This window comes from Hyperolius riggenbachi, chromosome 2 (genome assembly GCF_040937935.1).
Source record: "Hyperolius riggenbachi isolate aHypRig1 chromosome 2, aHypRig1.pri, whole genome shotgun sequence".
Lineage (NCBI taxonomy): Eukaryota > Metazoa > Chordata > Amphibia > Anura > Hyperoliidae > Hyperolius > Hyperolius riggenbachi.
In genome coordinates this window covers 194499569-194513311 of record NC_090647.1, presented here as the reverse complement: position 1 = coordinate 194513311, position 13743 = coordinate 194499569, and the positions used below count along the sequence as shown (strand labels likewise).

Here is a 13743-nt window from a genome sequence, read left to right as displayed (position 1 = left end):
CATACAGTGATGATGGCAATAGGAGGACCAGCTCAACAATTGTCCGGTACTCCAGTCAATCTGAGGGGAGTGTTTTTGAAGCCACGGCATACCAAGAATTACAGTGGAGGTAGCCATTTTGAGAACAAGAAATTGTATTTGTTCTTTATGTAGAGCCCCCACCTGACATAACAATACAGGAGTCTGAAAGAGAGATTGGTTTCCCTGCAGTGGAGAATCATCCACGGCAGTAACAACAAGCTGACGTTCCAAAGAACGGAAGGGAAAACCAAACTTAACAGCAAAATCATAATCCATGAAATTGGCTGGGGAGCCTGAGTCTATAAAGGCCTGGGTAGACTGTACCTTATCTTCCCAGGTAATAGAACACGGGAGGAGTACACGATTATTCTTTAAAGGCAAGATAGGATCGCCTAGGATAGTACCACCAAGTACCAGCTTTTGAGCCTTCTTGGGGCAATTTTGGACCATATGTCCTGTCTCTGCGCAAAACAGACAGAGTCTCTCCGAATATCACCTGTTTCCCTCAACCTCAGAGAACTTGGTGTGTCCAATTTGCATTGGCTCGTCCTGAGGAGGAGCAGGAGCACGAGTGGGAGAAACAATCTGAGAACCTCCCCTGGGGGCTCTACCCCGAGTCTGCCTTTGATATCGAAGTCGGCGATCAATCTTGTCAGCAAGAGAGATCGCCTCATCCATAGATTTGGGTTCTGGATGACCCAGCATCAAATCAGCAACAGCATCGGATAATCCTGAAAAAAAAAAACAATCTAATAGAGCATACTGCCCAATCTGGCTGACACGGCCCACCTTCTAAACGCAGCTGCGTAAATTTCTACAGTGTTATGCCCCTGTCTGAGGGTTTTGAGTTTCCTCTCTGATGTCATAGCTAAATCAGGATCATCATATATAACTGCCATCGCTTTAAAAAATTCCTGAACAGATGCCAGTGCCTCGTGAGTATCAGGGAGACTGTAGGCCCAAGACTGCGATTCACCAGATAATAAAGTTTTTATCAAAATGACCTTTTGACTCTCAGTCCCCGATGAGGTAGGACATAAGTCAAAGTATGAAAGGCACCGATTCTTAAAATTTTGAAAATCGGCCCTGTGCCCAGAAAACCTTTCAGGGAGAGGCATTCTGGTCTACAAAACAAGAGGGGATGACACTGGTGCAGTAAGTGCTTGAATGGTGTGCACCACCTCAGACAGTTGACTAATCTGAGTTTGTTGGGTGTTAACCGTGAGAGTCAAATGGTTAACAGCCGTGATCAAAAGTTCAACATGACTGCACAGTGTATCCATTGACATCTTGGTCTGCTGTTCTGTAACGATTGGTGTAGCAACACAGACGTCTGGTTATTGTGTGATCAGCAGTATCACCAATAATCCAGACACTATACCTGATTATGTGGTGATCTGCAGAATCGCCAATAATACCAGTATTGCTAACAGATCACTGAAGTGTATAGTGCTTGGTGCAACTAGGTAACTGATTAGTTTAACTAGACCTCACCAGAGGAGCTGGTGGGTACTATCAGTAGAACCTCACCAGTGACAAGGGCTCACTGGTGAGTGGAGTGGTCAGACAGGCTAGGTTCGGTAACAGACAGGCAGGTAAAGTACAAATACGGCAGGCAAGAGGGTAGAGATAATTCAGGCAGAGTCAGCAACAGAATCAGATGGGCAGAAGTACAGAATCGATAAGCAAGAGCAAAGTCAGAAGTGAGCCAAAGTCATACACAGAATATCAAGTAATAACAATATATAACAATCCTAGTCTTGTGTGAAATCCCCGTTTTCCTCCCGGATCAAAGTACACCGGATACTGACTAAGGTCTGAGCGCTAACACAAAGTATTCACGACAGCAGACAGTTTGCAAGTGAACACCAAGGGCTTAAGAAGCAGAGGAGACCCTACAGCCGCGCCCACTCCGATCAACCAATCAGAGGCGCCGCGAGTCTCCCCTGACGTCAGCCGACCGGCAGGTCAGCTGAAGCGCCTACTCCCAGTAGCGATACAGCAACCCTATGAGCTACTGATAATCCCGTCCTCGGCGTGTTAGACGCCAGAGGAACGGGTAAAAGACCCGCCAAGGAAACCGAGGCAGCTGTGTAGTCACCCTGACTGCCCGCCGCTGCCTCTTCTAGGAATGTTACAACACTGTATATTCCTTTGTAAATGGGAAAAAAAGAAGTTTGCCTTCTTAAAACATAAGGTATTTGTGATAATTCAGTGCAAACACAGTGCATCACTGCTGGATATGCAACTCATAGTTGTCCCTGATAGCTAAGGGTAGGAACGGATCTTTTGCAGATACTGATCTGTTGCATGTGTACAGCATCTTTGTGTGCAGCATCTTGCAAAGATTTCTGTCTGAAGGGGAGTTCAGCTCCATAGATTAGACTGTGTAGAGTAAGCTCTCATACTACATGGAAGGGGGTAAAATTGGTCTGTGATCTTTCATTTGCCAAAGACTTTTATCTGACGTGTGTACCCACCTTTAGTGTCAGAGTAATTCACCTCATCATGCATTGTTAGTAGATTATGCAGGCCATATCTCATGCATAAGCTCACACATCCATACCTAATGGAAATTGTTTTGACAACCCAAGAGCAAGGTTTACTACTACCGCTTATTTGTTGTTTACATGTTTTTCTCTGGCTATTATGTTTCCATGTGGTCAGTGTCAGAGCAGGCACATATGTTGGAGCCTATCCAGGAGCTTGCAGAGGAGAAAGGTAAACACGTTATTTGTGAAAGCTTTACTTATCTTTCATTGGTTATATGTCATGCTACCATTGTACATCTTGCTACGCATGGCTACCTTACCTTTTCGTTCTGTATTAGTAGAAATATATGTATCATTTTTCCAGATTCTTTTCAGGAGATGTTGGATCGTGCTGACTTTCTGAAGTTATGTAATTTAATTTTGGGCAGAGAATGTAATGTCTGTGATAATTAGGCTAAAGGCTAAATTCTAAGAGCAGGTGCACTGGAAAAACAACTGTGTTCTACCTGTGCACTGTGCATTGTGATATTGTGTAAGGACTAGTGAGTGGGGAATTGCCCAGCTGGTCATAAGAAAAGAAAAATCGGAATCGCATGCAGTGTGCAGGGGGCATTAAAGTTGCAGTCCATTTGGCTAATTATAGCTACCGTATTTTTCAGAATATAAGACGCACTTTTTCTTCCCCAAAACTGGGGAGGAAAAGTGGGTGCGTCTTATATTCAAAAGGTACGGTTTTGGGTCCCAGAATATACTCACCTGATCCTGCCGCCGTGCTCCTCTCCTCCATCTGCGGTAATCCGAGGCTGCCCGATCATCCAGATTCATGTCTTCTGTATCATGAGGCTTCTCATTCCTTAAAGAGAACCCGAGGTGGCCTTGTATTACGTAAGTGGGGCACAGAGGCTGGTTGGGCACACTAACACCAGCCTCTGTTGCCCCATCGTGTGTGTCAAAGACCCCCCTGCTCGCCGCTAAACTCCCCGCAGTGCTGGCGACACGCAGCGCGTCGCCAGCACAATGTTTACTCTATCGCTGTCTGTCAGCGCCGCTCCCACGCCTCCTCCGCATCGCCGCTACCCGCCCTCGTCCCTTCCCTCCAATCAGCGGGAGGGAAGGGACGAGGGCGGGTAGCGGCGATGCGGAGGAGGCGGCGGAGCGGCGCTGACAGACAGCGCTAGAGTAAACATTGTGCTGGCGACACGCTGCGTGTCGCCAGCTCTGCGGGGGTATAGCGGCGAGCAGGGGGGTCTTTGACACACACGATGGGGCAACAGAGGCTGGTGTTAGTGTGCCCAACCAGCCTCTGTGCCCCACTTACGTAATACAAGGCCACCTCGGGTTCTCTTTAAGGATGCAGCTCTTTGGCGTCCCATCTGCCGCGTTCCTCATCGCTGCAGTCTCGGTATACAGACTGCAGCCTTCCGGTGTACGCATTCCTCTGCCCGATACTCTTCCTAGTTACCGCGTCATAGGCACTTCCTGGTTACAGTGCCTCTTCTGTGTGACCCGCAGCGCACGTGCGCCTGACGTCACGTGCGCTGTAACCAGGAAGTGCCTATGACGCTTTAACTAGGAAGAGTATCGGCAGAGGAACGAGTACACCGGAAGGCTGCAGTCTATATACCGAGACTGCAGCGATGAGGAACGCAGTGGATGGGACGCCAAAGAGCTGCATCCTTAATGAGTGGGAAGCCTCATGATACAGAAGACATGAATCTGGATGATCGGGCAGCCTCGGATTACCGCTGATGGAGGACAGGAGCGCGGCGGCAGGATCAGGTGAGACACAGCAGAGGTTAGTTAGTGAAGTGTAGCATAGTGTAGTGTCGTTGGTGGGGGGGCAGAAGGGGTTAGTTAGTGAAGTGTAGTGTAGTTGGTGGGGGCAGCATAGGTTAGTGAAGTGTAGTGTAGTTGGTGGGGACAGCAGAGGTTAGTTAGTGAAGTGTAGTGAGGTGTAGTGTAGTTGGTGGGGGGCAGAAGGGGTTAGTTAGTGAAGTGTAGTGAGGTGTAGTGTAGTTGGTGGGGGGCAGAAGGGGTTAGTTAGTGAAGTGTAGTGTAGCTGGCCAGTGTAGCCTAGATGGAGACATTTTAGAGGGGAGTAGGTTGGTAAGACGCCCCTGCACCAAAGACGCATCTAGGTTTAGTTAATTTTTTTTTTCTGATTTTTGCCATCTAAAACTAGGTGCGTCTTATATGTCGGAGCGTTTTATATTCCGAAAAATATTTATAACGCAAGCAGTGCTTAGGATGTCTGAAGCAATGCAATAAAACATGTAACTGCACATTAACGAAGGATTTGTACTCTAGACACTTTAAAGTTCAGGTTGCTTTCTGCATTTAGCCTGAGCTCAGACTGTTCAGGAGAAGGTTTGTGTACAGCTGAAAAGAGTGGGAAAATCCCTTCAAGCTGAATTTGACCTGCAGTCACCCTGCACTGAAGCTAATGTTAAAATGAAAGCTGAAGTCAAAGGTCAATCTATTTTATAACAAAAACAAACATGTGTGCTATTATTTGTGGCCTGTAGGTGGCAGCATAATCATGGTTTTGTGCACAATTCAGTCCACCTATAAAGCCAGCCTATACTCATGATTGTACTGTCCTTTACCTTGCAAAATGAATTTACTTGAAGAAGGCATCAGCTGGTCTGACTCATTTTACCTTGTTATTTTTACTGGCTGTATTTCTAATGCCTTTCAGAACTCCATAGTCACTTTGGCTTTTGAGTCACTGGATTTCATTTGATTACATTGATGTGTTGACAGGGTTCCTGCAAACTTTTCACAGGCTGCATACTTGTGTCAGTTTCTGGGTGAACCAATTGGTGTTTGTGGTTAACTTTAAGGATTGGTTAGATTAGATTTTGTACAGCCGGAACAATTGGTTATGGCAATGTTAGCTGATAATATGTGTACCAGGCGTCACTGGTCTATTGCAGACAGCATGTGTTTGGCAAGTAGCATTTGACCAATCTACGTTTTAACCATCCCCAGTTGCTATTTTGATAACTGTTCATGTTTCTTCTCCCCCCTCCCCTCTCTATTAGAAAGTACATGCTCCTCTGGTCACAGTGTGTATGCCTGTTACAGGCTCCTAGCAGATTTTTTGAGCCTTAGGACTCACGAAGAGTAATTTCAGCCATCAGAAACAAATGTCTTAAAGTGACACTAAAGCAAAATAAAGTACAATATTATGAATTGTATGTGTAGTACAGATAATTAATAGAACGTTAGTAGCGAAGAAAAAAGTCTTGTGTTTTTATTTTCAGGTATATAGCTGATTTTTCATAGCATTGCATCATTGCAATTTACAAACTGCACGCTGTATTTTAAACTATGAAATAGAGCAGAGCTAATGACCCTTTCAACTTCACTGCAGTAAAAATCTTATCTGAAGCTGCCTGTCACTGTTTCTTTGAAGTATATGTGCCTCAGAGAAGCTCTTTTGAACAGATAACAACTGAAGTTTCTTAGCTCTTCCTGTACTGGAAACAATATTAGACTCATATCTGTGCTACTAATGTTCTATTTCTTAGCTGTACTACACATGCAATTGTGTGCATTGCAAGAATCTGTGAATGGAAAGCTGGTGTGAGGAAATGGAGCTGACAGTATCCGGTAATGAATAAAGTAGACCTGAACACTTGCACATAGAGAAATGCACTCTGTATGTATTTAGAGAGTTTAGCCTGTCTAATTCCCCCTCGGCTGTGATTAATCGCAAGTGTAATTTGATCTCTCATCTGTGTCATCTCAGGAATCTTGGCAGTCCTTGGCAGAGCAGCTAATTTGTAAACAGGATGTTAACACTATGTCAGCAGGAAGTAGACACATTGCAAATGTATTGCAGGATTTGTATCAGCTATAACAGAGAAATGTTTTTCTTTAAAGGTTATTATGCTGTTCCTTATCTTTTAAAGCAGAGAGGACGTTTTGAGTTCAGGTCCGCTATTACTCAATCTTGTGAAATATGCATTTTCTGACATCTGTCTACTTGTGAATACTCAATCCTCATAAAAAATGAATTACTCACTGCAGAAAATGTGACAGTTGAGCCTGTCCTTTGCTGCCAGTGACATATGAGATGAGCCTGGGTCCATGCTATGACATGCCACGGACAGTGACAGCACCTATGCTGTCAGTGGCCTGGGCACGAGTCCCTGTTTAGAACTGTCCATTTCACCGGACATGTCATAATAGCGTTGCTAATGAGACATATCCAACTTCCATCTCGTGTGTGTAAAAAATCGTGTAGGTCAAGACTTTGCTTTACGTCACCGCAATGGACACAGCGGGGCAGACAAATCACTACATATCTGAATGGATCCTGTGTTTAATATACAAGCTGTTGAGTTGCCCATTCCCAGTGTTGGTGTTCGAATCCGGGTTTTGTAATTTGGAAACCTGGATAACGCAGTGCACCATGCTTTAGTACCTTAGCTGGTGGACACAATTACAGGGTTGCGGTCCACGCTGCGCTTCACGTGTCTCCGATGCTTACTACTTTCAAGCCAGAGTCTCGTGAAGCACGGTGTGAACCAAACTTGAGTGACCTCCCTGTTACTCTCACCAATAGCTGAGATACTTGGGTGTGGTGCATGGTGTAATCTGGGATTCCGAATAATAAAACCCAGATTCAAACACCAACTCCAAAATGCCCCTGTTGTGGTCTGTTCCGTGAAAAACAAACCAATTTGGGCTCTACTGTGAACCGAACCTAAGGTCCCTGATCAATAAGCTTTTCTCACAAGCAATGTATTCACACTTGTTTAATAAAATAATTATTTCAACCACCATCAATCAAAAAAAGTTAATAAAAATGTCTCAAATTTATTTTAGTTTGGTGCTACTTTTTTCTCCATGTTTTAATTTGCTAGGTGCTGAAAATATATTTTGTTGGTAAGTTAAGAAAACATCACCAGCAGAATAATCCATTGAATCAGGGACTAGATGAGAATGAGAGCATTCTGTACACCAGTTTATTGTTCCCATAGAAAATATCACAATGCAAAAGCAGCTATCTGCCAAAGGAAGAAGCTCCAAACTAAGCACTGCAGGATATAAAATAGATATGAAACACAATAAAATATAAAAACTCATCTGCATACAAAGTTTCAGTTTACAGTCAAAATTCTGTGTACTACACCATCTGCCTTGTGCCCACATGTTCTGTACAATTATAATCTCAATCTCTAATAGGCATTGGCTATTAAACTAGTGGTTGGATAGTGTACTGGTTAAGAGCTCCGCCTTTGACATGGGAGACCAGGGTTTGAATCCTGGCTAGGGTCAGTATCTATTTAGTTATAAAACCTTGGGTAAGACTTCCTAACACTGCAGGGTATAAGAACAAACCAAAGCAAAACCTCCAAATTCCTCCAACTCTCAATTCTAATTAAGAATTGACCAAGCTAGAACCCTCCATTTAAGGAACAGTGCAACCGTGCTAAAGCATATACCGTATAAAGAGGAGACAGAATTGGTTTAAAACACTGTATATAATCAATCACTTTATTACATTGGAAATATTGGTGAGATAAAAGTAGTTTCTCTGCATGCAAAATAGTACAAAATACAATAAAACAATATTAAAAAGCCTCAGCCTATTAGGGCTATCAATATATTTATGGCTGCTATGCTAGAGTACAGTGGCCACGGTATACACACAGACCATCCTGTTCTCACATACTGCACACACACCACCTAAGCCGGCAAGGGAAAAGGAGAGTCAATGGAGGAGGCGCAAAGCAAATCTGTCCCCAAAGGCTCCTTAGCTTTCCTCAGGGAATCAAATAATCACTGTCTGCGTGAACAAATTGAGGAGAGACACTAAAGGTCCGTACACACGCCGGACTGGAGGCAACGACGGGTCCGTCGTCACCTCCCGCTGGGTGGGCGTTCCAGCGACAGTCCGGCGTGTGTACAGTCTGTCGGTGGACTGATACGGCTGTTTCTGAGAGATCCGCCCAGCCGTATCAGTCTGCAGACAGACTGTAAACACGCTGAACTGTCCCTGGAACGCCCACCCAGCGGGAGGTGACGACGGACCCGTCGTTGCCTCCAGTCCGACGTGTGTACGGACCTTAATTCCTGAGCTCACAGGCAGATTGCATGTCCACAAACAAAGCATGAGCAGATTAGAGAGGCACACTTATTCCTGAGGTCACAGTGCAGATTGCATATCCATAAGCAGAGCGTGCAGCATTTGCCAGAAAGCACATAAGACAAATCTGAGGAGCTGGGGAAGCCAGGTTCAGCTGAGCAATCAGAATGGCATATGATACATGCAAAAGCAAAGCAGGAAGGCTCTCACCCACGCCGCTTCCAAGCAGAGATGTCCCTGGATGTCACTGTCCATCAGGCTCCGTTATCTGTGGACCTGGAGGAAAGCAGATAGGATCCCATAGTGTGTCGCTTTGTAACATGCAGTCAGATTCCAGCCAGTCCGATTAGTGGTTCAGTACGCCAAGCACGGCATTCCATGTGTGCTAAAGTTTAGTCAGCAGCCATGACAGCACGTAGGCCACGCCCACCTGCAGGGTGGCCCTTTGAGCGCGCCCTTACTGGATGCAGCTCTTGAGTGCTTTGAGTCCAACAGGAGAAATGCGCTATACAAATGTTAGGATTATTATTATAAAGTGTGATTCTGTGATAATAGCTATGAGTCCAACAGTCATCTGACTCCACAACTTCTTCTTGCCTTCCTCCCTATATCCATATCCATCCAGGTCACCTGTCTGTCTTCACCAATGCCAGAATCTTGAGTGATTTTGTGCACTTATGCTGGGAATACATGGTTCATTTTTGAACCATTTAGATGGCTCGATAGATCATTTCCGACATGTCCGATCTCCCGTTTGATCATCCCGCCACTCGATTTCTCATAGAGGTGAATAGAAAAAGATAAGAAAAACGAGCAGAAGTTAAGAGAATCGACTGCAGAATCGAGCAGCAAAAGCAATCAAGCGCTGAATCGAGCGGCAGAATCGAGCGGCAGAAACGAACCATGTATTCCTAGCATTAGTCCCTCATAGCTAATGGCTGCGATTTCTCTGCCAGTTGGAAGATAATACACAGATTACTAAAGTGTTTCTGCACACAAAGATTTTATTATACTCACACAGAGATGTAATATGAAATCATATAAAACAATGATTTACTTTCTTTAACTGGGAGGTGCTTTATTGGCACTTAAGTACTGAAAATATCCTAGTTGTGCTGAAGTATGGCACATCACACTGGAACGTCAACATGCATTTGCTGCTCCTTCCATTAATCATAGCTCCCAACTGTCCCTCTTTGGGAGCCCTGTCCCTCTGTCCCTCTTTCCTCCTCATTTGTCCCTCTTTCTATGTAAATATATACTGTATATATATATTTCTACTAAAAATGGGTTTGATTGACTCTAAACTTTATTCCCATTCTTTAAATTGATATATTACTCATTTTAAAATGTTAATATGAAGGAAAATGAACCAGGATAGAAAGAACCAGTGTGGTTTGAATTATAAAACAACATATTTTTCTTATGAAATGTTTATGGTATGTGTGACTAGGGGTTTGATCAGGGGTGTGGCAGGGGCATGGCTTAAGTGTCCCTCTTTCTCATCTCAAAAAGTTGGGAGGTATGCCATTAATGAAGTAATTAATCTCACGATCATGACTGTTGAGTGCTGTTACATGCTTGCTTGCAATATACAGTATGTTGTTATTACTGTATTATCACCATCATTATTGTTATCACTGATATGCATTTATATTACCCTGACATTTCTTGCAGCACTTTACAGATGTGTGTCACTATTGTACAGCTAACCCTGCTTTCACTTTGTTGTTGCCATTATTATTATCATGAAAATATAATAGTGTTCCTGTACACAGAGACAACAGGGCCCAAATGGTGCAGTACGTCACACAAAAGTAGCAGAGAAACGTGAGGAGAAAAGTGCGTACTCACGAAGGAGGGTTGCAAGCAACCACTACAGGCAGATAGAGATCTATGAACCCGATTCCACCTGGGGATCCAGGCACACCGGAGATGGTCACGCTCTTGAAAGAAAAAAACATGTGGGTTCCAATGGTTTACCCCTTCTAACGGGAGGGGGTTTTGGGGGTTGAAGTGGCACAAAGGAGGGAAGAGGCGCCCAAAAATAAATAAAGCTGTGTCCAAAAAAAATAAATATATTTTTGGGTGCCTCTTCCCTCCTTTGTGCCTGTAGTATGTTGCTGTGACAATAATTGATGATAAGGCTTCACGCTATGCAGTTTTATCACCTCAACAGTGATGCCTGCAATTACTAATGTGGCATAATGACCCCCCCCCCCCCCAGCAAGTTCCAGTAAACATTTTGCCTATATATAGACTAGACTAGAGTACCTGACCTGACTCTTCCCCCCCCCCCCTCCCCATTTGGTGGTGCAGATGTAAGTCAGAGGTCAGTGTGGGAGAGGCATGGTATTGGTGGGATTGGAGATGTTTGCATATGTCTGGACTTTGAAGCAGGACATTCAGCTTAGTTTTGGGACTTGCTGTGGCTCAGTTGAACCCATTTATTCACAGTAGCCAGCACTGCTGAGACAGCTGAATTTTGTAATATGCACAGCTGTGGAGTCGGTACAAAAATCATCCGACTCCTGAGTTTATGAAACCAACGACTCCAACTCCAGGTACCCAAAATGGCTCTGAGTCCTTGGCTCCGACTTCTTAGACTAATACTTACCAGGGCTGTGGATTTGGTACAAAAATCATCCGGCTTCCGACTCCTCAGTTTATGAAACCTCCAAATCCGACTCCAGGTACCCAAAATCCAACTCCACAGCCCTGGTAATTTGAAACATTACAACCATATAGTTGTACTGTATAGTGATATTCTACATAGTTAAAAGGTGTTTCATAATGTGTCAACCAACTGCAGCTTTTAGAAGTTCACTGTGAGTACAGTAATTCTTTTTTATTTTTATATGTTTATAGACTTAGCTATTGAAGAACAAGGGCCCATCAAGTACCATGTGAGAGATGAGGTGAAGAAGGACCAGTTGCTAAAAAATAAACTGAGGGAAGTCATTGAACAAGGCCTGGAGGAGAAGCTGGAAATCTTGGGTGTTACATCGGTAAATTTACATGATTTTCACCGAACAGGTCCACGCACAAATCTGCCACAGGAGAATCACCGTGGGAAGCAACCAAATTGAGTTTCTGGGGTGCGGGGTGGAAGCATTGGGCAATGCAATGACAGAGGAGAAGCATAGAGTTGTACTCCACTTGTTAACTTTCTATGCTAAGAAAATGTGAGCAGGCAAATGATCCTAGTTTATCACCACAGGTTAAAAGTTTGATGATTATTTAAAAATATATAAATGCATCTTGCAATGTTGGAAGTGGATGGATTTCTTTTTCAGGTTGGCTTTCATGCCTTAAATGTTTATTTAAAGCGGAATATAACCCTGCATTTCAACTTTGCTCTAAAACATTATTTACAGTATATTATATGCAACCAGCATTTTTTTTTTACTAGACCAGCATTGGAAGGGTTACACAGGGCTTTAAAGTTCCTTTAGATTTCTGCAGACGCATCTGAAGCTGAAATAGATACATTTTGTTTACATAATGTATCTAAGTGTTGAATGTGACTCATCTCTCTCACTAAGAAGGAGCTTGGACGACAGCCAAAGAGTGTGTAACTGTTTATCAATAGATACATGTAACTAAATAGAATGTATCTATCTGAACTTCTGCATATCTCTCCAGGACCTTTAAACCTCTGTGTTTAACCCTTCCAATGCTGGTCTAGTAAAAAAAAAAATGCTTTTTGCATATAATATGCTGTAAATAATATTTTAGAGCAAAGTTGAAATGCAGGGTTATATTCCGCTTTAAGTGTAAAAAAATGAGTTTAACTTACCTGGGGTTTTTTGCAGCCCTCTGAAGTCATCCTGTTCCCACGCTGTCCTGAGTCTCTCCGGCCAGTAGTCCCCACCCCCACAAAGCTGGCCAGTCGCTGCCGATGTCCGGCTACTGTGCATGCTGTGTGCACCCTGATTGCGCTCACTGCATGCACAGTAGCAATTTTCTCATACTGCGCATGCACAGTACACTCCCAGAATTGGGAGCGCGGTGATGAGGTGCATGGCTAGCCTGTTTTGTGGGGGTCGCCACTGCTGGTCAGGCGGACTCAGAAGGACGGCATGGGAACAGAATGAATCCAGAGGTCATTATTCAGGACACCCAAGTTTACATTAATTATCCTGGATGCACAGCATCAGAAACACTTCCTCTATCAATATATTGCTATATATTGATATGTAGCTCTGCCTTTCCAGTGATGTTTAGCCTAGGCCATGATGTCTTACAGCCTTTTTCTCCCAGTTCACTCTGGGAGAGCAGGTGTTATGTCTGCTCACTCCAGAACACACAACAAACAAACATTCCACAGTAATGCACCTGTTAGCAGTAAAGATGTTGCCACCTCTGATACATTTAAGAATGCAAATCTGGTAGAGGAAAGATTTTACATTGAGGAAACACTGATTAAATAATCTCTAAAGTAATATTGTAAAAAAAAAAAATATAAGCCATTTTATTCAGTAAGTTATATTCAGTAAAGCTGAGGTAAAGCTAGGAAGCTGGGTGTGGAGGTTTGCTTGGGGAGAGATGGGGGGGTCATGAACAAGGGATGAAGCTAATATAATTTATAAGCTCAGTAAAATATTCCTGTTAAAGAAGCAGAAGAAAGACACCAATAGACGTGAAAACGATCGATAGCTGATCTGGTGGCGTTTGCTCTGATCAGGTGTAATTGGTTGTAGTTACCAGAAGAGATTGTTGGCAAAACAGTCTGACTGACTGACACTTCCTCTGATTATCATACGGTATACAGTATACTATTAATTTATTTACATAGCTTTGTTTGTTTGTTGGACTAAGAAGTGAATTTCCAAGCATGTTAAGCTTGCTATAGTTTAGTTGCCTCTTTTAGCTGTAGGGCCAATTTATTGCACTAAATTATTCTAAAGTGTTTGACGTTCATGCTGAAATCTTGTTACAGAACAGACTTTCCTTTGTTTAAAAGTTGAAAACTTCTAGTTTGCACGGATGGTAAGGGTTAATCCAGAAAACTCGAGACGTAGCAGGTTGCTTTATATAACTAGTGAACCATATGAAGGGAGAAAAAGAAAAGGGGTGAGTAGGCACTTAGATGAAGCAAAACAGCAAAGGCACTTCCAAGCTTTTAGC

The 13743-nt window shown here is 43.5% G+C and overlaps 1 protein-coding gene across 5 annotated transcripts in view; it reads left to right on the top strand.

The window, feature by feature from the left end:
* The window catches only part of DZIP1 (DAZ interacting zinc finger protein 1), a 68759-nt gene that overhangs the window by 37999 nt on the left and 17017 nt on the right, over positions 1-13743 (top strand). For 4 of the 5 annotated variants that reach the window (XM_068267928.1, XM_068267927.1, XM_068267926.1 and 1 more), the window contains exons 10-11: positions 2689-2742; positions 11482-11621. In XM_068267928.1, coding sequence (XP_068124029.1) covers positions 2689-2742; positions 11482-11621 — 194 coding nt within the window. The remainder of the gene's footprint in view (positions 1-2688; positions 2743-11481; positions 11622-13743) is intronic. The other variant, XM_068267925.1, reaches the window with a different exon arrangement.